The sequence below is a fragment of the Thunnus maccoyii genome, chromosome 10 (genome assembly GCF_910596095.1).
Source record: "Thunnus maccoyii chromosome 10, fThuMac1.1, whole genome shotgun sequence".
NCBI classification, from domain to species: Eukaryota; Metazoa; Chordata; class Actinopteri; order Scombriformes; family Scombridae; genus Thunnus; species Thunnus maccoyii.
Genome location: NC_056542.1, coordinates 11,883,003 through 11,907,750, shown reverse-complemented (window position 1 = coordinate 11,907,750; position 24,748 = coordinate 11,883,003). Strand labels below are relative to the sequence as shown.

The window sequence follows — 24,748 nt, the reverse complement described above, 5'->3', positions numbered from 1 at the left end:
ATATGATGCTGAGATCAGAAACAATAAAATACAAATTATTTCTTAAATAAAATATACATACATTAAAAATTGTTAGCTCTCTCTTGATGCTCAATGATACACAATAAACTCTGTGACTCAACAGATCATAAACATTGTTTTGAAACAAATTAATATCAGGTAAGAACGGTCACTTATAGTAATTATTCTATATAGCTATACAAAGAACGATCTAGGAATATAAGAAATCATTACAGTTTATTTCAATACTGGACTATACAGTTTTTAGTGTTCAGCTTCAGCACTAAGGACAAAGGGGGGAGAAGTCCTCCATCTAGGAGGATCCTTGGGTCAGGAAGTGCTGAAAGAACTCCTGAGTCTTCCTCTTTTCTGCAAGGTCCTGCTTCTTAGGTGACTTCAGGAGCAAGGAGGCAAAAATGGTGACTATGCAGAAGAAAGAAAACAGATTATTCCCACTACACAGTACCAATGCCCTAATGTTATGCTGTGATTAGTCGAGTTTCTTTTTTTTTTTTGCATATTTCAAAGAATGTGTGTGAAAAAATTACAGTCATGATCATATTCAGATCTTACCACAATTTCTTTTTGTTGGTATAATTTAGTTTATATTAACCCTTTATTTATACAGGTTGGCTGAGCATATGTGCTTTTACACAAAGCTGGAAAATAACTTGAGCAAACAGATTCATAAGCGAAACAGAAAATAAACTGGATCTTCCTTTATTTTCACTTTCTTTACTTGTCAGTTCCTCTTCATTCACTAAATATACTGACATAAGCATAAAGCATCAGCTAATAATAACATATTCACAAATGAAAGATTGTTCTTACCCAAGATGTTGACATCTAATCGATTGCTTGCAGAATTCTTCAACAGCTCACGAAGAAAGGCAGCTAAATAGTTGAACACATTTTGATGGCACTGAGGTAGCATGGAAATAACCTTAAAAAAAAACAAAAACAACATTACGTCAGATTCACTTTTATGATTTAAAACATGTTGAAATAAACCAATAGTGATATTTAATTTACTGTAGGCTGCCTATTTTACCTTCTCACACTGATAGGCATTGGAGCAGCATTCTAGGCACTGCTGGTAAAAGGAGTAGGGGACCACAGGCTCTGGAAGGGCATCTAGGAAGAGAAGCAAGGCCTCGGCGACTGAGTGGTTACTGCCCACTACAGGTCAATATAAGGTTAAGGACAATTCTTGAGCACAATTTGCATATTTTGATACATAGTAGCTGTAACATAACAATTAAATATGTTATGTAGCAGGATTCATTTGAGGCAGCAAGTTAAGCATTCACTTTATTTGGACAGAAATACAGAGAAGTGTGTAAGTACTTCTCAAGTTTTTTTTCTTGTTTTGCATCACCCCACACACTGGATATGAAATGAAACTTGCTATGACGGTAAAGTGCTGACTTTCAACTTTAGTTTGAGGGTGTTTACTCAGCAGTTGTATCTAATATTGCACCGGTTTATGCAACATGGATGTCAACACCCTAAAAAATGTAATGCTTAAACTATAGAAAATGTGTCAGTTCAAATACTTTCAAATGCTTATTGAAGACAATTTTACACAAACGGTTAAACTGCAATAGTTTTGAAGGATACGGAGAGAATCTGGCATGCCAGTGTCAAGGCAATCCCTTATTTCTGAAAATTCACTCCGGAGTCCAGGTTGCTGAAATATGTCTTCCTGCAAATAGAGGAGAGTGACAATGAGGACAATTTACTTTGGCTGGAAAATGCATTTGAAGTATTATGGAGCTGCAATGGACTCAATTAAAATCAAAAGCAAACTCTTATGTTTACTTGAATCAAGGCTTTTAAAATCAAGATTAAATCCCTTCACCAAATCAATGCAGAGGCTCTACAAAGCTACTTGGCTGATAGGCACAGCTATAGAGTTATTCCAGTGTCTTTAGCCTCAAGACACTAAACATTGAAAGTTTTTTTTTTTTTTTGCTCAATTGCTGTGAAGTGCAGTAACTTTCAAGTACAAACTAAATAGGAGTTAGTGTTCTATGATTTTATTGCAGCATCAAAACAGAAGCATCATCATTATATTTTCTGACCTGTTTGATTGCATAGCGAAACAAGTGATCCACCATCATCCAAAGTTCTTTAGGAATGTCTAGAGGCTTTTCAATGCTTGCTGCGTTGTCTTTTCCAGACATTTCCGCCTCTTGCTGAGACCAAACAGAGCAAAAAAATAAGCAGTTTAGTCAAAATGGATTCAAATGTGTTTAATTGAATATATGCAAAGGTTATTAAAAAAAACAAACCCCATCATCTTGTGGCCTATGAGACAATCTTGACTGGAGAAGAGGTACTTTAAGCACACTGTCCCTACTCTGCATGTGGGAGCACTTACCAGTTCACGGAGGGTCCTTTGAGGCATCTCTTGGATGGGTTCCCTCAGCTGACACAGTGAACGGATAGATGTGCCGTAGCAGCTGGGCAGGTAGTTTCCTGTCACAGAGATGAAGTAGTCCTTGCCACGCTCTAGGTGGAGCACCAGGATGTCTTCGATCTGCTGCTTGCCAGAGTTAAGATCAGGCGCTGTTGAGCGGTTCACAAAAACTTCAAGCTCTACGTCCATAGAAGCACCTAGATGATTTAGAAAATAGGACACAAAAGTAACAAAGGATGACAAAACTGTCAGGAAATGATGCCTGCTGCCTCAGTGAGTAATACATTGTGCTAGGGTCACTAAAAAGCAGTCACAAAAGGTAGTGTTCATATTTCTTTCTCCTGAGCCTTGAGATCACTCCATTATTTAAAGAATGACATATCTGCCTCACTACCTTTAAACACTGTGATTGGCTCCCTCACTGCCAAAATAACTGTCTAAATCAAAGAGGTCAATCTTTCTAAGCTATCTGGACTCAAAGCTCAGAATTATTTCACAATTTGTAAAACCTAAAGGCTGGACATTGATGCTTTATTACAATGAAATCTGTGACTGTATGTGCTATTCACCCTGAGCGATGAAGCCTTTTGGTGGGTTGGCTGTGAGCCAGGGCTTGCAGTATGTGGACTCATTTGGCTTCTGGATAAACTCAAACTGACATGGGACCTGCCCGTCGTTGAAGAGGCTCAACTTCTCTGCCTGGTGCTGCATGAACTTCACGTCCTTAAAGTGGACCTGAAAGAAAGGATTCATAAGGAAGGATTTGTAAGGCATAGTGGATTCTATTCTCTGTCATGTAAATGTATCCTTTAAATATCTGCATTAGGCTGAAAGCCCAAGATCAATACACAGTTTCATTAGTGGAAGGTTTATCAAAAAAAAAAAGAAAGAAAAAAAAAGAGAGGTCATATCAGGAATGTATTAAAGCTCCCATTACACCATATTAAGCCTGAAAGTGATAGGAAACTTTACCTCTCGCTTCATCAAGGTGACAGATGGAATACATTCATTCTCCATTTTGTCTATATTGCGAACAATCTCTTCAAAAGTCTTCTTATAGGACTCACTATTTACTCTCTTGATCTGTAGGAACAGACAGAACGAAAAGGCAAAGAATCAATGCAGCATTTACATGTGTTTAATATGTATATATTACATATATTAATACAGTACAATCACTGCAATAAGATGGAAAAAGCACTTTTTATTGATTTATCATCTCATCTCACCTCCCATACTTTTCAAAACTATGTATGAATTTCAATTTCAAAGGGAGGACCCACTGTATCTTCTTTCAAACAAACAAAAAAGAAACCCAATTAATGAAATTCAAAATGAAACCATTTAGAAGACTGAATCATTTACCCCAACGGCAAGCAGGGAACTGACTGGTTTGTGGTCACTGGTCTTCAGATCCATGTGACCCTGGTAATGCTGTTGCTTGATGTGCTTCCCTCTCCATAGGATACGGTCACACCAGGCAGGAACACGACATTTTTCACTAAATGCAGAAGAAATAAACAGATATTAATTCACAAGTATTTTTATTGTATATTTTACTACGACATTCGTTAAATTATACAATGCAAAAATTACATCTGTATCACGGTGTATGTGTATTTTATCAAAGTTAATGAGGGCATAGTGTTGTGTTGTGAACCCTGTAGGGAAATTCTCTTATCGGGAGCTGAGAACAGAAAATACCACACAACGCTGCCTTGTGATTTATGGCCACATTAATTCAGCGGGATGTCTATTAATGACATTAATTTAGAGCACAAAAACTGGATCTGAAAGTTCATTGATTTATTAAGACCACAAATTCAATACAAGGTTGTTTCAGTTTTTTGATTTAAATACCTCTGGTGCAATGTGAGTATCCTCTACATGTTTATCAGGTAAAATATGTAAGCAGCACAGTCTGATTAATGGCTGATGACGTCCACTTTGCATTACATTACAATATCAGTTTTCCTCCTTGAACCCGATATGTCTATAGGGATGCCAATGTGGTGTACTTGTGGACATATTTTTGTGAATGCTCAAAAAAAAACAAAAAACAACTGTGCTCCGGGTATCTTATTTATGTTATAAATCCATTTTAATTTTGTTATCCTGTTTCTATGCTGTATTTCTGTAATTACTGTTTATTGTTTTATTCTGTACACACAACATCTATCGCATGTCTGTCTGTCCCGGGAGATGGATCCCTCCTCTGTTGCTCTTACTACTTCCTCCATTTTTCCCCCCTATTTTTTTTTTTTTTTTTAGGGAATTTTTTCCTTATTTGAATCGAGGGTTTGAGGATAGAGGATGTTGTATTGCTGTACAGATTGTAGAGCCCCCTGAGGCAAATTTGTGATTTGTAGTATCGGGCTATACAAATTAAATTGACTTGACTTGAAAAGCGGTTCCATTAATCATCAAACAATGGAAACAAAATGAGGTGTCTCAACACTGAAAAATTTCTCTGATGAAGGATCAAGCAGTTGGATTGTTTTGTGTGTTGCAAAATGCGATGACAACACAATTTCTCTGCTGTTTTACAAGGCTGAAAAGCTCTTCAATATGCAGCTAGAGCTGGAGTATTTCACATATCTTTCTGAAATTATGCTCACTTTCACTATGAACATGATTGGATTGTTGAAGAATGACTAAAAATGGTTCACTTTCAGCTCCCTGCAGACATGACTTTATAGGAGATTACCTTGTATCCCACTTGTCAGAGCCGGTGTCGTATTTGTAGGTGGGCTGGAAATCAATCTCTCCTTCGACAAAGCCAACAAACACGGCCTCTTCATCGATCTGCCTCTTGAGCTGAGGACCATATGCAGCTCTTAAAGGAAAATTCCGGTTTATTTGAACCTGATGTATTTCCCATAAATGTGGCAGTTGTGACTTTATGTGTCCTGCTAACTTTGCTCTCTTGAGCTCCATTATTGAGATTCAGGTGAGCAAGGCCTTGCATATAACAACGGTTATCTGAGCAACCTCCGTCAGCCTCCTACTGCTTTAGAAATAAACAAGATTTTTACGCAAATTGCTTCAAAAGTTTATTTGTGAGTCTGAACGAAAGTAAATACAGGAACTAGCCGCTTGTAGCAGCATTATGGTTAATTGCATAGGGAACTACATCACAGGATGTTCACATGTCAGTTTGTTTATGGGTGAGTCTGTGGATAGCTCTGTTCATGCTAGAGAAGTAGTGACTTAGTAGATGAAATAAAATGGTTCATGCCTCCAAGTTTCAAGGACAAAATGACAAGATCTACACTGTGCAGTTTTCATGGATTAGCACTGGATGATAGTGACTTGCGTACCATAATTTCTCACACAGTTACATGTTGTTATTGCATTTTTTTCTTACTGTGTGGAGCTGAACGTTTGGTGCAGCCGGCCTTGCTCTTTTCATCCAGTTGATTATGTTCAGGTGAAACGGTGTCCAGGATGACAATGTTGATGAACACTGTAAATCCATATGTAGTAGTTGCACAGAGGGATTACTCTCATCCATGGACACTTCTCAATTTTCTGAGTCTGACAGCAACAGGTTTGACAGCAGAAAAAATTTTCCTCTTCACTCGTCAGAAGAGGAGAGTAGTGACTGCAGGAACAGCAGCAGTTTCTCTGAGGTAATCGTTACTGAAAGTTGACTTTCCTGACGGTCCTGTTGCCTTTCTACCTCCATTCTTCGTTTTTCTTCTTTCAGTTCTTTTATCTACTCTCTGTGTACTCCAGCTCAAATAAATACGCTTGGCCATTCAAAGTAAAATGATTCACTATCGTCTTCATAATAGTCCACGTGATGATCTATCATTGCACTTAACCTTTTTAGTTTCCTTACAGTCTAACCAAAGTGAAAGTCAGCCTCATGCATATAAACAAACTGGCATGCGTGGATGAATATGTGGGTGGCTCGGTTAGCTGGCAAACTTCCCTGGATGTAGTTCCCTATGCAGTCAGCCGTCATGCTACTATAGGTGGCTAATTCCTGTGTTTATTTTATGTGTTTCATGTAAAAATCATGTTTATTTCTAAAGCAGTAGGAGGCTGGTGTAGGATGCCCTGATAACCGTCGTTATATGTGAGGCCTTGTTCACCTGAATCTCAATCTGAATCTCCGGAATCTCAATAACGGAGCTGCAAAAAGAAAAGTTAGCAGGAAACATAGAGTCCTAACTGCCACATTTATGGGAAATACACCAGTTTCAAATAAACTGGAATTTTCCTTTAAGCATCACCACTCATAGTAACAGTAATGATGAATACAGACATATCTGAAAAGCATAAAGACAAGGACATTATTGGGATTACCTGATCATAAGTGTGCAATGTTTCAAAGTCCTTCTTGCTGATTAGCTCCTTCACACTGTCGACATCAAGGTCACTGATCCTGTAGTTGAGGTCCCCAATCCATAAAACCACACTGGTGAAGGAGTCGGAGGAGATAATACGGCTCAGATGTTATCACAGTTTGATAATGGATGAGACTATGCAAGTCATATTCAGCCACTACAAACATAAAAAATTAACTCTAAACACTGGATTTGAAGAAAAAAGGCAGCAAAGATGTTTAATGATTAAAAGGTTTGCATGACATGTTCATGAGAATTATGTTTGTTCTTGATGTAGTGCTTTAATATCTACATAAATAGTTCCTACAGAAATTTTTAAATCTTTGTGTTCTATAATTCATTAACAGTTTCATACTCATGCTTCATGATAGTGAGCGGGGGCTGGGTAGGGTCAAGCTGGCGAAACTGGAGACGGCTGCAAATGTCTTTATAATCTTGATTACGTCTCTCGTATTCTTCAATGTGGGCGGCCAGGTGAGAGTTGACCACACAGATATCAGAGTTGTGGAAGCGAAAACGGACGGCCACAGCGCCCTTGTTTCCCTGCAAATTGATGAGTGATTAACACAGAGAGAGACAGAGAGAGAGATAGAGAGAGAGACAGAGAGAGAGAGAGAGAGAGAGAGAAATTCAGCAATTCAGTCAGAATAATGTTAAGACACTAAATTCTCCTGCAAAAAGATTTGGAAAAATAAAAATGGTTTAGATAATATGGGGTTATACTGGCTCTTTTACTTGACAGTAATCCAATATTATGCTAACACTTTGGTGTTGTCATATTTCAGATGGTTCCTTGTGCAGAACACAAACTGGTCTCATTACTGCAGGAAAGGATGGAGCAAAGGCTCCCAATGATCACCAGCCAACCATCTGCTCTACACTGCAGGCACTGCTAAGTAAGCACAAGTGCATAAAAGACAAGAATAACCTACACTGCAACATAGCATGGGGAATAAAGTTTGAGCTGCTGGACTTAACACATCACGGGAGAATGAGCATTAAAGAGAAACAGTTCAAAGGAGGATTCAGACGAGGCTTGGAGGCACAACACTGGTTCAGCTTGTTTACTCGTTTTCAATGTATTTCATTGCTTCTATTACATTCACTTACGGGTGGCGGTCCAGCCAGAATTTTCAGCATCACAGCAAAACCCTTAAGCACAACATTGCCTAATTTATTGCTATTTGCCTGCAGTTGTTTTGTCTGATAACTTGCACTGACATTGTTTATAGAAGCCTGATTGTTTTCAGTTATGTCTAAAGCTACCATTGATACCAACTCAACACTTCCTGTTAGTTCCTCACAATAAATGTGTTTTAATATGATGGCAACAATGCAAATGACGTTGGCTAAGTTAATAAAATTCAACAAAGTCGGTCTAAAAATCAGTTCAGACGTTTTTGGCACTTGATGCCTGAAAGTTGGTTTGAAAAGGACAAAATACATTTTATTACATCTATGACAAAGCAAGCTAAATGTGAGGGAATAACAAAACAAAGAGGATTGATGTTATTTATCAATAGTAATTTTAAAATCAAACAGGAGTTGTGTAACTGCTTGGTTTTGGTTTGTAAGGAAAAAGATAAAGATGAGCGACACCCTATCACTTATGTTCTTGTCCTGCTACAGCTTGCCAGAAGCATAGGCTCTATACCAGCTGTTCAGCTCCAGCTTGCTCCTTTCATGCTCCTTGTAACACGCTCTTTACAAAATACCAGTAAACCTGCATGAGGACCTGTGCATGAGAGTGCATGAATGTTAGAATCAGTCCTCACCATCCTTCCCATGATGCCAGTGCCCACGGTCTCAGTCTCCACATCAGAGATAAACTCTGCATGCTCCTTCTTCACATAGAAGAGCAGCATGATGCCCACCAGACGCACCAACTTTACCTGTAGCAAAACATGGATAGATTTACAAACATGAGTTCATAGAGTAAAGGGGAAAAGATGCACACAAACTCCTAGAGTAACATGAAACATGCTATTTGCATATTTCATTCAGCGTCATTATCCTGTGTTTTAACCTCAAGGACGAACGGACGCAGAAAGCTACATCACAGAATATAAAGCAGTTGCCCATGAGAGGAAGCAAAATAGTTTTTAAGTCTCCCTGTCAATCTCATATGACACAACATTCAGATATTTATGTAAAAAACATTTATTTTTCAGCTTGTGTCACTACACAGTGTCAACTACAGAGCGGCCAACTGTGCTTTAGTCTGAGAACTGACAGTGGATGAAGAAATGACATGTCATTGTAGTGGCTGCATGACACATAGACATCCTGTAAGCCCCGAGATAACTAGAAAACGGTCCAGCCAAGAAAAGAGGAAGTTAATATGCTAGCATCAGCACTCTGAGAAAGGGGAAATAAGGGGAAGGGAAAAAGAGAAAGACCAAAAAGTAACTTAAAATATAAGGCCTGACTAAGCCCATCAAACTATCAAGCTCATATAAATGTTGCTGGCATCATCCTGTGTAATTTACTGTGGCTGGATGACATTACCATGGCCACAAATAGGAATTGCATGAGGATCTTGACACTTAGCTGTTACACAAAATATTTCAAACACAATCAAAGTAGCATGAAAATATAATACAAAAAACAGACAGACAATATATTGGCAAATAACATTCTCAGGCCTAGAAAAAGAAGATTAAAGGAAAGGAAAAAAAAAAAGAAAGACTTCCTTACTAAGGCATACTTGGCTTCTGGATGCAAGGCCTCTGACACAGCCTTTGTCCACTCCAGCTCCTTGGGGGTGTCATTGAAGAAGAAAGCCTCTTTGCTGAGGTCAAGCTCCTGGAAACTATCAAGAAGGACAAAGAGTAATTCTTTAGAGTTTGACTACCATGTCTGAGCTTTACCCAGTACTTTTCAAGGCTTTCTAAAAACTTTTCCACTCCTCAACACCAAAGTAATAAACTGAAACGTAGGCTGGATTTTGTGGACACACAGTGGTGAAATCTGTGGGTGGGCATGTTCTCATACTTAAAACAGGATCAATGGCCGCTTACATCTGTCAGAGGTTTGAGCAGTATATGTCTGTCTGTGTAATGGGATTAAAGTGGAGAATTGCAAAGCTATTTTGCAGCAGGGTTGATGTGACTTACCCCACGCAGTATATGTCAGGGGGGTTGAGAGTGCAGCTCAGCCAAGGACGGAGGCTTTCCTTCGGTGTCTGTCCGTTCACATTGTATGTGCCGAGGAAAAAGCTGAAACGGAGTAGGGAGAGATGAGGAGTGGGCACAAAAGGAGAAGAATACAGAGTCACAGTTTGTTTGAACAAGTGCTACTGATTATGAGTTTATCCTGCTGACTGTGAGTGATTTCCAATTTATATCACAGGGAGATTAAAATAGTGTATAGTCTATATTAATCTGATGTTTTGTTTTACTGCAGCACTCCTTTAGTCTCAAACTTTTATGTCAGTTACAAATAGGAGTTGCCGTGTAAACAGTAACACTCTGTAAACCATTGAGAAGCCCCACTGGAACTTGATTGCCTTGGTAAGAGCGCCAAGATATTGTCATTTACATCCCCACTGAGATGTACTCTGCCGGCTCACATTTTAAACCATTTCCTTTCCATTCACAAACTTGCTTATCTGACCTTCAAACAACTGCTGCACAGGAGCAGCACAGAGTTCTTTATTTTGTGCTGACTGCCATCATGCTGGCCAGTTTCTGCTCAAATGGCACTAGCCTCAGCTAACTAGAAAGATGCTGAAGCCATCTTTATACATAAGTCTTGCACTGCTGCTTTCCCAAGCTTTTTGCCTGATCTGGTACATCAACATGGATATTCAGTACATTTTCAGGATGTACTGTAACATGAGCTGAGAGTAGACTATGCTCTGTTTGGTCTATAAAATGTCAGAAAATAGTGAAAAATGACAGTGACTGTTTCCCAAAGCCCAAGACGACATCCTTAAATGTCTTCTTTTGTCAAGACCAACAGTCCAGAACTCAGTGATATTCAGTTTACTACTAAGACTTAAGAAAACAGAAAATATTCACATTTGAGAAGCTGGAATCAGAGAATTTGGACATTTTTTCTTAAAGAATAACTAATGTCTTAGCACAACATAACCTATTTTATTATCTGGTATTTCTGACAAGGGTAAAAACTTAAGCATGTAAACCAATCAGCATATCCTATGAATAAGTTATTTATATACGCATATTGAAAATACTGATTTGAACACAAAGCATGAATGCAATGCTTTGTGGCAGCTGAATAGAGAAGCTCTGTTCTTCAGCATCTCAATGCACAGATCCCAGATCATGCAGCCATTGTAAAACTCTAAAATTAAGTAACTTTAAGAGAAACCAGTGCTGACATGTGTTTCATTATGATGCATTAGCTATGTTGAGAGAGTTTCAGGTCTCTGTGAGTTGACTTTGACTTTGCACACTGAAATGAACTGAAACCATGTAACTATGTATCCCTATTCAGGGTCATGCAGGGACGGAAAAATTCCCAGAAAAAAACTAGGTAAATGAAAAACAAAGCTCTGCTAATTTAGTGAGGAACATGTTTAATTTCCTGTAAATTCTTCACAATAAAAGTCTCCTGTTGTTTAGTCATTTGAAAGCTTTTAAGATGAAGCAGTAACGCAGGAAATGTTGGGTTTGCATCAGCGGTGATTTAACACAACTCTGATATGGCTGCCCCTCGGCAGGCTTCAGAGAAGCTGGCCAACGAGAACAGCGTGGACCCATGGGGAGCAGGGCCTTAAAGAGACAGGAGCTAAAACTGCCTGTTAAGAGACAGAGGCTGAACTGAGGGGCTGCATAAAGGGCCAGTATAAGATAAATGAGGAGTTTTTTGAACTGTGAATCATGCAAAGCCACTCTAGTGGAGTCCCAGAACAAAATATAGAGCTGGAAATGAACATAATAGGTTCCCTTTAACCTTAATTCCTGAGAAGTCTGGTGTGTGGGAGAAAATCAGAGCCCTCAGGGGAAACCTGTACCAACATGCAAATTCCACACAGAGAGGAATGGAAATTAGACTTAACACAGGTCTTTCTAGGTGGGAGGAAAGAGTGCAATCCACTGACCCGACACGCTGCCAATGCTACATATAGGGCTTCACTGTATACACTTCCTTTTTGGCATGTTTTCATACAGTACCCAGAATATTTCCCTTTTCATGTCATGCTGTTTAATTTGAAACACCCATTGTCTTTATATTCTTTTTCATTCTTTGCTAGATTTTTCTATATGAGTGTAAACATCAAGGCATAGATCTACCAGCAGGAGGCAATATGGTTGATAACTAAAACATGATACTGAATTCTTACTTTTCAATCATCTGACCACCCTTAATAAACATCTGAGCCCCTACAGAATGATTAATTTCTACAACAAATACTAAATGAGATGAAGAGCTACAAGCAGAAATACAGTATGTTAACCCACTAGGTTGGTGCATTTCTAGACAGTGGTGCTTAATTTAGCAAAGAACTAAGTACACAGAAATACAAACCCACAGATGTTGACTCATTCTTTTTACATAACACTTCTAGGATCCAAGCTGTGCTCACAGTTACGCTAAGGGCTCACAATGCTCCTGCCCAAAATGTCCTTCCAAAGTTTTTAAAAACTATTTTATATTTATAACTGGCCAGCAGAGTACAGCTCAACACAAACGTATAGTGTAAATATCCTTGACTTGTCTCCTAATTCGAAGCTTCAAATATTAATTCTATATATAGAAACGGGGTGTTATATATATACGCTAGTCTTGCAATGTCTCTTTGCACTGCAATGATATGAGGCTTAAAAAAAATCTGTGAATTTAGTTATGGCAATATTGTGTTATAGGTAAAATGTGTTTTCCTGGTTCTAAATGCTGTATTACACTAAGCGATACAACTTTCTTAACAGTTCTGTCTGAGCAAAATTAACAGCCAATCAGAGACCAATCATATCTCTCTAGATTAGATTAAATAGTGTAAGCCCCACACAAAGCATCAACACATTATTGATACTGAGGCAATCTGTAAAAATGTTTATTTGATATTTGATATGACAAAATTGATACTGTTGTGATGTGTTGTGTCACTGTACCACAATCACTTGTGCCAATCTGCCGAACACATGACTAACAAACACAGACACAACAAACAATTAAAAGTAACATACCTGAAGTGCTCTTGGTAAGTGTAAAGTTCTTCGCTCTTCAGCAGCTCACACCTGATGAGGTTGTCTCGCAGGCCGAACTGCGGCATGGCCAATATCTGAGCTTTGTTAGACGGGGTGTGGCTGGAGGAACGCACCAGGTCATCCCGGTCTTCACGACTGGAGATGCCCTGACTGCACACCAGGAGAGGAAAAATAACAGTTAGGTGTGGGGTGAGTGGAGACAGACCAAGATAGAAATGAGATCATTTCATCATGCTGGTGTGATTTCAGAGGGGATGAGTATCAGGGTGATCATAAACGTAAAATTTTCCTTTCTAATGCTTATGCACAGTTGCCATTTTGATCCTCTCTAACCTAAATGCATCAAACCTTTCCTCTCCTAAAAGCTAGGAATAAAATTATGGCATGAGAGACACATTACACTCCACTCCAGTGTAACAGCCTAATGTACAGTAGATCACCACAGCGACAACAGGAACCCTGGTTATGCAGACAAGCTCTATTTCCATGCCGTCAATATGGAATGGAGCTGAGAGGAGAGGAAGAAATATAATATGGCTGGACCATGTATTCTTCCAGGAATATGCTGCAACTTAACTCCATCCTACAGTAGGCAGCAGTTGCCTCCAGGTTAAACAACACATTTGCATTTCACAGCAACTTTAATTAAAACACCCATCACCAAGCTGCTGCCATGCACGTACACAGTAACTTATGCAACTGTGGAATTTTGAGCACACTCAGTAATTCTACATTTTTGTCAGAAGGCACATTCAGATATCATCAAATCTAGTAATTTTTAATAAAACTACAGCATAGTCCACCTTGTAAAACATCACTGCTAGAATGTACATTTTGGTAGAATGTATTCATATTGAAATGGTCACACTTAAGGATATGTCTGGCGATTTTCTATATTTTTCTTATTGTCACATGCAGAGCCTACTTACAAGTATTGTGTGCGTATCCAATGCCTGATATTTCTTATTCCTCCCCTCCATCCTATTCACTTTTATGGCTGCCCTGTTTACTTGAAGTCTCTTGCTGTGTGTCTCCCTTTAGCACTCCACAGTGACTCTGTGTTCGCATCCTCATAATAATATATCTTTTATACTTAAAATACATAATATTTAAGGTATCCCCTTGGTGTTTCTGACTAGTAGTGCTATGGAGCAATGTTTTTTATGAGTGTGTTCCCGTTTTGTTTGTGTGTTCTACACACATGCGAGTGATACACATTACTGCCAATGGTTTCACACTATTCCACTGATTTACAAGTGGCCGTAACACACCAACAAACACAGCAATGCTCGAACAAAAGGCCCGCAGAGAAAAAAACTGCCAGGAAGTGAACATGGTTTCAAGTTTCAAAAATTTCAAACAAACGATTTTGCAAATCGCACGTTTTGGTAAGTAACACTGGATGTAAACAGAAACTTTGTTTACAAGAGAACTCCATACAATACAAATTCTAGGACTCTTTCTACCACTATATAAAAACACAATCATGTAAAATGTATTAGTTTTGACAGCTCCCATATGTGAATTAATAAAAAGGCCTTACCTTTCTGGAACGGAAGATGCTCTGGACGTCTGTATGCCACTGTTTGAACCTTTCTGCCCTTCTGAACTTCCCTTTTTGTCTGATGATTTCTCTGTTTGGAGAGAGCAGGAGAAAAGTAGAAGTATTAATAGAGTGTTTTAGTTTACAATGATAAAAATGATAAAAGACAGAGTATAAAGATAAACTGCAGCAATACAGCACAGTTATGCGTGATGTCCATCAGAATTGCCTGCATCTTTAAGATGTTATCATAAATTAATAATATCTTGTTTACAGTGGTACAATATGAGCCACTGTGTCTAGCAGGCTGCTGGGAGAACTTTTCCTCTATATTCTGTTAAAGGAGCTCATTCTAATGACAGAACCCAGTCCTGAGCAAACCCATATTACAAACCTGAAGTAACTAATATGGAGAATAAATTGAAGATAATTATGACTAAGAATAAAAACAAACATACACAGTAACACATAAGTCAATCATAAAAGTGCGGTGTCAGTGCTCAGTTGTTGGGTTCAATCCACTGAGGCCATCTTTGGCAGTTGGTTACAGTTACTGCATCCTAAGTAGCTGGATTTAATGGGCGAGTGTGAAGTATGAGACAGCATGGCCCCTGTCTCCTGCAGCTTGGCAGGGAACACAGCTGGCTCTTCTGAAAGGAAAAGCCAGCTTCTTTGTGCAGGAAATTAAACTCTACAAATTTAAACAGGCTATGTTAAGAGCACACCTGATCAAAAGCATCATTTAGTTACCCAGAGGATGAGATATATTCGACAAGACCACTAAAGAGGCCTCAATGTTCTTGATCTTTCATTCTATTTGGCAAACTGGAAGCCAAATTCATCTCTTAAAATGGGATCACAATCTGTGATACATTTGTTTTTCAATCTGTTTGTATGAACATAGCTCAGATACACTGACATTAACTGACTGGATATAGATATCAACAGTTCTTCTACTAATATTATGTAATCATTTTTAAAACAAGGTCACGTAGGCTAGGGAATAAAACAGAGAGGTAATAAACCTGTGAAGCAAAAAGTGGAACTAAAAACCAATCAAGCAATCCAAATTAAGTCAATAAGAGAATTGACAAAGCATTGACAAACACAACACACATTTTCTTTTAGAAAGGAATGTCTTTTGTGTCTAAAGCAGCACTAAAACTTGACATATAAATGATAAAAACAGACTACTGCTCTTATCAACTAAATATTACCACAGTTGACAGGATTTTTTTTTTTTTTGCTGCATCTTTGTTTCACAATGGAAATATTCTCATCACTACAGTTTTACTGAGAAAATAATAAATTGGCTGTGACCTATCCCCATATCCATGCAGAAAAGGTCAACATGCCACAAATGCTTACACTGCATCTTTCATTTTGTATACACTTTGTATAAAAATTAAACAAGAACAAAAAGAAAGGTTAGGCAACACAAGGTCAGCCACAAACACCATTTTAAATATTCCCAGAAGGATCAATGACATTTCAAGCCCAGCGACTCTGTTGTTTGTGTGAACAGGAAAAGGAAAAGAAGACTGCCCTTTTGTTTAACTGAGAAAACCCCCAGCAAACTGTGAAATGCTTCTGAAAGTGTGTGTTTAAGAGTGGTACCATCTGAGGTGAAAATCTTCTTGTGCACACAAAGAAAACCCACATGAAACTCTTTGCAGAGTTAACCTGTAGGCTAAAAAAAAAAAAAGAGTCTTGCAAGGACAACGCATAGTAAAGAATTGCCATTATAGATGGGTTTAAACTAACTAACTTTAAAGAAATGTAACTTCACAGTGTTGACTCTAAACTACCAAACGGGGAGGGAGATCAAAAATGATAAGTTTCTCAGTGACTACACTGTATCTGGAAAAAGTTTTGTTTTAAAAACTGAACCATGATTTTTATTGTAAAAATAAGATGAATGTACAAAAAAGATTTTAAAAGATCCTTGGGGCTTGGTTAATATACACAGATGGTAGTTATTATCAGAAAAATGTCCGTTAACATATCTACAATCTTAGATCACCAATCAGTTGTAGTATCATTTAACACACCAGTGACTTCTGCTTATACACTCTTACTACAATGTCTTGTTCTTGCTGGAAAATGAAGCAGTTTGTTTTTTTGCATTGCATGATTCACTTTAAAGCTGCTTACTAAATATTTATTATCTTAGCATATCCAACATTTGGTGAACTACACATATCTATTACTGCAGACACCTATTTACATGTGGTACATGAAATCAGATACTGACCCTATGAGGTTCCTGTGAGTTATTATGTAGCATATTTTACATTCCTGCACATGCTTAAGTATTCTCAACCAACTAATGAGCTTAACTAAACTTTCAATCACCGAGGAGAGAGTTGCATGAAGTCTAACTAACTGCAATTTCACAGGCGTGATACGCCTCACTATCTGCGGTTGATCACAAGTCAGCATAAATGTCAAGCTGTTTTATCACGTCTGACTCTTCCGTCTTATAACAACTAAAGTTAGTCATGCTTTTAAAGAACATTTGCACAAAGTTCAACATGACAACTTCCCTCCATTATCTCATAAGTTAGCTGATGAAATGCAGAGGAACAAATTGTGTTATTTATTTTAACCACAATTATAGATATGGTTCCTCTTGTCATAATGAATCGATTGGCAATCATATTGACAATAAATGACAAAAAGGCTTTTCTCACAGACGATCAGAAGACAGTCAAAACACCTTCACTGAGAGGCGTCGGAGGAAAGTTAAGACAACTGATTAAAAGCTAACAGGCTAAGTTAGCAAGTCAAAGTCCCGCACAGACAAAAAAGCCATTTGCCAACGACGGGAGGCAAAAACAATGTCTCAATGAATGGCACAACAATGTGCCATTACATACCTTATCGCAACACCAGCCACCACAACAGGTGTCATTTTCTGTCACATAGCGACCACTAACATCATAGTATGTAGCGAAGCGCAACGTTAGCATTCACTGGTGTATCAACGGTGTTCATGATACATTTACAGCAGTTTGATATTGTGGCAACAGTTGATAAAATTAGTACTGTAATACTGCAAAGGTTTAAAGATATCTATAATCATTATTCCACCTGACAAATACTGGCCCTTTAGCAAATCTGGCTAAAGTTAGCTTGCTTGAAAGAGATGACAACTAGTAGCTACTACGCGCTAACATTAGCTAGGAAGCTAGCTAATCAGGGTAGACTGACTGCCACAGAGTGATGCTACAACATCCACCGCTCAACAACAACAAATATAGGAATATCGTCTCATACCAGAGTCTCTCATCACCCTAGACATCTCTCTGCACTGCTCCCACACATTATGTGCAGAAGTGCAATGTCCAATTTGCTTCAGAGTGAGACCTGCCCATGCTAACGTTAATGAAGGAGGAGTTTACCTTCCTCTGCTGCAGAGACAGGAGGCTGTACTAACCGCAATCTACCATGCTGAAAATGCAACCGGAAAAGTGCTATATTGCATTAGCATTGCATAAAGATGATAGGTTCACAATTGTTCGAGTGTGTCTTAAAACAAAAGTCAGGTGCCCATATGAACACTACGAGAGGTTTTCCTCGTTGTAATTATTCCTCCTGTTCACACTGGCTGTTAAAAGATCCCCTTCAAATGTGCTTTCAATTTAAGTGATGGGGGCCAAAATCCATAGTGTGTCCACACAGTCATTTTGTGTAAAAATGCATTTAAAAGTTTATCTGAAGCTCATATGAAGCTTCAGCAGTCTGAGTTAGTCATATCAAGAGGATATTTGCCACATTTACAGTCCCCTTGGCATAAAAGTCTCTCTATGTGTTTCTTCAGACACAGTTTCCCTGTTGAGCTGCGGTGGAAAGAGGGGTGTTGGCTCTAAAAAGACTAAAGTTGAAAGATAACTACTTGTTTTGACTAATTTGGATGACTAAAGCCTCATTTTAGCTACAGATGACTCCATCTGCGTTTTTTCTGGGTTGTTCAAATGGAAACACCCAGATAACCTTCAGATAAACTTAAATTATTGCACAGAAGGAGGCTTGTGCATTTTGGCCCCCATCACTTACATTGTAAGTGCATTATGAAGGGATCTTCCAATGGCCAGTATGCACAAGAGGAATGATTATGGAAAGAAAAACATATTTCATATGTTCATTTGGGTTCCTGACTATTCTTGTCAGAAAAATTGTGAACCCATCCTTTAAGCACATGGAGTTCAAGATGACAAATCAACTGTGTAAACTCTTTTTTGAGAAAAATATGGCCACCATTTCGCTTATAAAGACTGTGTGCTTTGTATGCAAACATTAGGTTTTTGTTTGTTTTGTTTTACATGAATAACCTACTTGCAGTATTATAATATATGATTTGTATATGACATGCCTGTCATGAACAGCATGGATCTTATCTAGCATGCAAAACATATGAAATCTGCATGAAATGAACAATCATGTAAGACAAATTGCACAAACTTTTACATTTACATACACAGTTTACAGCATGATTCTAAGAAATCTAATGTGGATTATTGTTGCACATTAAAAAATGTGGTAATATACTCTGTATATTGTTTTATTAATAGTAATAGTAGGTACTTTACTTTTAAAGCCCTCCATGTTTTGGTTCAATTCTATACTCAGTTATATATGTCTTCTTTCATCTTTTAACTCCATATACGGTCTGGCAACCAAACATTGTTAAAGGCTTTACAGTACAGGTTTAACACAAAGGGGATCATGCTTTTGCTGCTTTATCAGATCAGCTGAGTCTGTGCCACATTTTTAAAAATCCTTTAAAGACATACCTGTATAGGTATTTTTGTAAATTTCTGGCATTTAAAAAAATGTTTTACCTAAATGGTTTTATGTTGCTGTTATTCATTTTGTTTTATCATTCTCTGAAATTATTGTCGTATTTCATAGTATTGTATTTTATGTGCACCTGTGAATCACCTTGTAACAAATGATGCTAAAGAAAAAAGTTCAATTGCATTTCGACACATCATAGCAGGAAAACAACGGGTGGTATTGATGACTTTAATAAAGGTTGCATTCCATTTCCATTACCTGGCTGTTGTGCATGCTGACTGGTTGCTATGGCTTACTGGGAAACTTAAATGGAATGTAGCCATAATTAATGTCACTAGTTACACCTGTGTTTTGGCTGGTATGACACATGAAAATATCCGTCATGAAAAAGGAGGCCTATTGTGTGAGTGGTGTACTTCCCTACATGGCTCTCTCTTTGAGTTACGAGTAAATTCAGCGCAACTTGTTCACAGGTTGGACCAGTTGTATTCAAAGGAAGTGGTAATTGCAAAACCACTGAGTTTTATGATGAAACCCTTTGATGTAGACCGTTATCTGTGTTACGCTTGCAATGGTGAAAAAGAGCAAACTCTAAAGAGATAAAAGAGGAACAACCCCTTTCACCCACTGAATGAAAGCTGAGGGACGCTCACTGTATGTGAAGAAGCTGGCTGTGAATGTCAACAAATGGAAATAGGATGACAAACCTGTTTTCCGGTGCTGGTTGAGTTTATTGAGTGTTGTGCCGAGGGGTGCAAGGGCCTGTTTGACAGCTCCCTGGCCTTTGGTGGATTTGCGATACTTGCTGATCCACTCAAATTTGGGTACCTGTGAGGGAGACTTGCAAACATCTGAAGAAGGCAGACAGAGGAGAAAGCCAGAGAATTAGAATAATTTAGGATGATTGCAAAATTACACAAGAGTGAAGCCAGAAAACAGCAAGAGCCTGGTCTGACATTTGCATTTTTTGCTTATTTGTCTTCAGGAAAAAGTGATCTAGAGCAACAGCAATGGTAAGATTCATGTTATAAATAAAAATGCTTATTTATCAACCCCGCTGGTGTTAAAGAACTGCAAGAACAGTAGTTTTCAAGGCATTTGTCACCAACAGCTTTTTATTTCTTGCTCTTACATATGGGTCTTGTACTTTAAATTCCCTTTAATCAGCTTACCTTTATCATTTCTCACATTCTTCAGTTTAACAACAACAGGTGCAAGGTCATTTAAACTTTCCATCACTGGTATCCCTCACCAGGTTAACAGCCTTTGTGGCTCATCTTAGAATACCACAAAAAAAGTGTAACACAAACAACACATCAGTCTTCATCCATGCTCATGTGGGGTTTCCGCTGTGTAAAATAGTGAGCCAGTGGAGAAAGTGACACATTCCTAACAAAGCGGACTGTCTGCCATCCTTTCAACAGCCCATTCCATTCAGATGAACAGGATGCAGCAGGTAAAAAGTAGTTCAAAAGAAGTATTGAAGAGGAAGTAACACGTCCTTTTTAAACTGTTTTCATCTTGTCCTCTCTGCGAATGTTTGCTGTGACAGAAACAAATTACACAGAGTACACTATCAAAACTCCACCCCTTCTCTCTCAATCTGTCTGTGTCTCTCTCTTTCTGTGTCAGTCATGCATCATGTATGTCCCAGTGACTAACAAATGAAGTGACACCACCAGTTTGTATTTTAAATTTGGTGTAAGTTGTGGCCGACAAACAGCAACAAGGTTTCACAAACACATTTATGTTTTTATTCCTTTAAAAAATATAGTTTTCCAAAAAACTAATGCCCAATTTAAAGAATAAGTGTATTGTATGGTCTGACACCTCAAGGCAGTTGAAGTGTTTGACTGGCTGAGCAGGTTTCCTCCACACGGATCGTTAGAGATTATGTGCGCTTCTTCACACATAACAGAAGGTGCCTGTGACTGTGTTACGATCTACTAAACCCAAAAATAATCAGTGGTCTACAGACGGACGTAAAAAGTGAGTCTCAGTGTTTGTTCTGTTTTTCTATAAAAGTAATAGTTTCACACTTAACAAGATGTTAAATTCAAAGACTTTTCATTGCTAATGTCATGTCAGTGCATTGGTATATGGAAAATGGACTGCACTAATATAGCGCCTTTCTAGTCTTCTGACAATTCAAAGCGCTTTACACTGCATGCCAACATTCACCCATTCACACACACATTCATACACTGATCATACACTGCTCATCGGGAGGGAGATCTAATGCATTCACACACACTTACACACTGATGGCTCAGCCATCGGGAGCAATTTGGGGTTCAGTTCAGTATCTTGCCCAAGGACATTTTGACATGCTGACTGGAGGAGCTGGGAACCGAACCGCCAATCTTCCAATTAGTGGACGACCCGCTCTACCTCCTGAGCCCCCCATTGCAACCCATTCATTTTCAAAATGCCTTATTTTTTTCAAAATTCCCACACACTGTCTTGGAGTTTTAAAAGGCTATGAGAACCCTGAATAAAAGCAAATAATACTGGGTGTCATGTAAACAGATCATATATGAATCTGAAGTTTGACCTACCACTCCAGGCCCTGTTGACCTCGCTGAGGAAGAGCCGCGAGTGGGACCCAAAAGGAAGTCTGAGCTCTAACCCCTCTTCCTGGTAACTTACTCTCACCCTGGTATCAGCACCTAGAAAAATTGGAGAAAATGGACAAAAAATGTGCTCATGAATTTCATGCAGTGGATCAGTTATGCACCATAAAACTGTTATCTAAATAACAGAAACTCACCCACAACCGCAAGTTCCTCTGGTGAGGACACTATAAAGAGTGCAGCACAAGAACTGTGTTAGAGCACTTCAAAGTAATTACTGCCTTCATGCCACCAGAAACAATAGTCATCTTGAGAAGTCCTTTATTACTGTTCATCTGTTTGAGATCATGGGGTAAAATATATGAAAGCTGCTCACCCTCCACAACAGTAAAGTCAAGGGAGATGGGTACGATGTCCTCCAGTGACACATCATCAGCAGTAATGGCCATCCTTCGATGGGTATAAATAAAGATTCTACAGAACGATATAAGACTGACATTATCATCATATGATTTTAAGGTATATTTTTTGATTAATTGAGTTGGTAATCTGAATCAACTGTACATTTACATTTGGGGGTGGACATAATAAAAGGACATGTAAAATTTATTGTAATACAATACATGAGCCCTGCAGTAAATACTACCCTTGGAAATTTTACATGTAATATATAATTTTGGTTACTGTGTCAGAGGTGCGTCACTACTTGATGCAACTCTGTGGTCATTTTCTAGGCCAGTTTGTGGTGTCCCTGGATTTCATAATGTTTTTAACCCCTGTCATCTTCTTACAAAATGGTATTGTTGGCCTATAAATTAAGGTATATTGTACAATTATACACAGAGCCATGTTATCTGTTAAAACTCACGCATGTTCTTTTGAAGACTCCACCAATCCCAGCAGTCTGCTTTCTGTAATATCATCAGAGTAGACATCACATTGTACAGCATGTTTGCAGTTTAGTTAAGGAAATATTAGAAATATTTTCTTTTCTCCTGCATTCATGAGTTCCTTCAGTCATACCTTTAAAATAACCTTATATAACTGACATGAAAAATGACCTTTCTCTCATTACAACCATTTTTTTGCTGCAAAGGGCAACACTTAAATGAAAGTTTCCGCTACCTATACCAAGTGGTGGAATGTAACTAAGTACATTTACTCAAGTACTGAGGCTGAGTATAATTTTGCAGCACATGTACATTTACATAAGTATTTCCCATATGATCATTTATATTCCTGCTTGTTGTTTTTTCTCTTTTACATTTATCTGACAGCTGATAAATGTTTATCTGACATACAAATCATATTATTAGCTTATAAAATGTGATACATTCTTATAGATTAAACTACCAACTGTATCAGTAAATGAAATACTTCAATTTGTTCCACCTCAGTGCAATATTAAAATGAATTAAACAGTAGTTCTCAAACTTTTTCACATCAATGACCTCTAATCTGACACAAATTAGACCATAGACCTCCATCTGATAAGATTTTTGCTTTTAGGTTTTTTTTTTTTTTTTTACAGAAATTGATTGAAACCCATGACCAAAATAGTCATACATTCTGTCATTGTGTTATTTATGGATGGAATTATAGTGAAAATAAATGATTCCCCTTTTTCCTGGCGACCCCTGGGGGTCCTCAGAACTACTGATGCATTTCTACTGCATAAAAATACTTTTCACACTAGAACATTAGAACATTTTCCCGATAATACACCCTTACATTGACTCAAGTAACTTAATCCAAGACTTTTACTTGTATAACTTTTACTTTAGTGAAGGATCTGCAAACTTTTTCCACCACTACTTATAAGGAGAAAGTTGCAGCTGGTGAAACAAAGTTGCCATCTTGTGGATGGAAGGTATAACTACAAAGAAGTCACACCCGACTAAACTTGACCTACGGTTACGTGTCTTGTCAATTTATTGCCTAGATAAAAGCACAACCTACGTGAGGTTGTGATTTTTACTCAGAGACAAATCAACCATGTAGGCCTAGCACAAGCTGATACAGGCCTCACTCTTCTTCAAATGCATCGTGTTGGTTAAACTTGGTTTGAAGCTGGCACTCCTTCGTTTAAAGTATTAATAATCCTTGAACATGCGCTTAAAATTCACAAAGGATACTATAATGCAGTTTTCTTCCCTTTCCAGAGTCTCCTGAATTGCGACGGATTGATCCATGGCAAAGACAACTTGGATGACAACTTCGGCCACACGCTTCCTAGTCAAAAATACCGTGAGTCGTCTCGAGTTGTCAAGTTATTTCTCTCACACGTGAAAACCGAGAGTACAGCTGGACGAGAGACACTGCGGGGGCTCCGCGTAATCCGACATTATGCCTTTCTGGATCCAGATGTTTTCTCTGTCCTCAGCTGCTGGTCCGACCCAGGCTGCCTGCCACGCACTGATTCTGGATCTCTCTCTTTCTCTCTCTCTTTCACCCGGAGTGACGTCACATCTGGGCTGTCAGATCAGTTTGGTTCGGATTAGGCCTCAGGCGAGTGATCCAAAGAGGATTATGTCCTACATATAGACCCGTATCCCCTCTTCTACAAAGTTATATCAAAGCTTTCAAGGAGGGCTACTGAGCCCCCAAGTCAATAGGCCAAATGGTTTCGTTTGTTTGTTTTTTGTGAAAAGAGAATCCACTCCATTCCATATTTGCACTGTGCATGTTTGCATTTGTGGGCCCATTTTGTTGTAACACACCACGAGTGGAGGAACTGATATCGTATTGATATTTTTTCCTCATAAATGATCAACAGTAACATGTGTTGGCATCAGTCTGAAGAACAAGGACCTCTACTTAGAATAAGCATAAACATTGTCCCTACAGTCATGTAGCAACAAATGTATTGTAAAAAGAAT

At 38.4% G+C, this 24,748-nt stretch overlaps 1 protein-coding gene across 4 annotated transcripts; it reads right to left on the bottom strand.

Annotated features, from left to right (window-relative positions):
• Positions 1–220: 220 nt before the first annotated feature.
• Positions 221–24,292, bottom strand: inpp5b (inositol polyphosphate-5-phosphatase B). Of its 4 annotated transcripts, XM_042424738.1 has the most exons (23): positions 24,006–24,292; positions 22,738–22,818; positions 22,246–22,343; positions 22,067–22,096; positions 21,855–21,965; positions 20,004–20,147; positions 14,497–14,587; positions 12,933–13,103; positions 9,894–9,995; positions 9,475–9,589; positions 8,553–8,669; positions 7,133–7,320; positions 6,737–6,848; positions 5,130–5,239; positions 3,788–3,923; positions 3,395–3,505; positions 2,992–3,157; positions 2,384–2,619; positions 2,085–2,198; positions 1,621–1,705; positions 1,052–1,179; positions 832–943; positions 221–423 (listed from the first exon to the last, which is right to left on the bottom strand). In XM_042424738.1, the coding sequence occupies exons 1-23, from the start codon at positions 24,059–24,061 to the stop codon at positions 314–316; spliced, it is 2,724 nt and encodes a 907-aa protein (XP_042280672.1). In that variant the 5' UTR covers positions 24,062–24,292; the 3' UTR covers positions 221–313. The 4 variants fall into 4 exon arrangements, with proteins under 4 accessions (XP_042280672.1, XP_042280669.1, XP_042280671.1 ...); XM_042424735.1 differs by lacking the exons at positions 21,855–21,965; positions 22,067–22,096; positions 22,246–22,343; positions 22,738–22,818; positions 24,006–24,292 and adding an exon at positions 20,469–20,547; XM_042424737.1 differs by lacking the exons at positions 20,004–20,147; positions 21,855–21,965; positions 22,067–22,096; ... (1 more) ...; positions 22,738–22,818; positions 24,006–24,292 and adding an exon at positions 17,901–17,977.
• Positions 24,293–24,748: the final 456 nt, after the last annotated feature.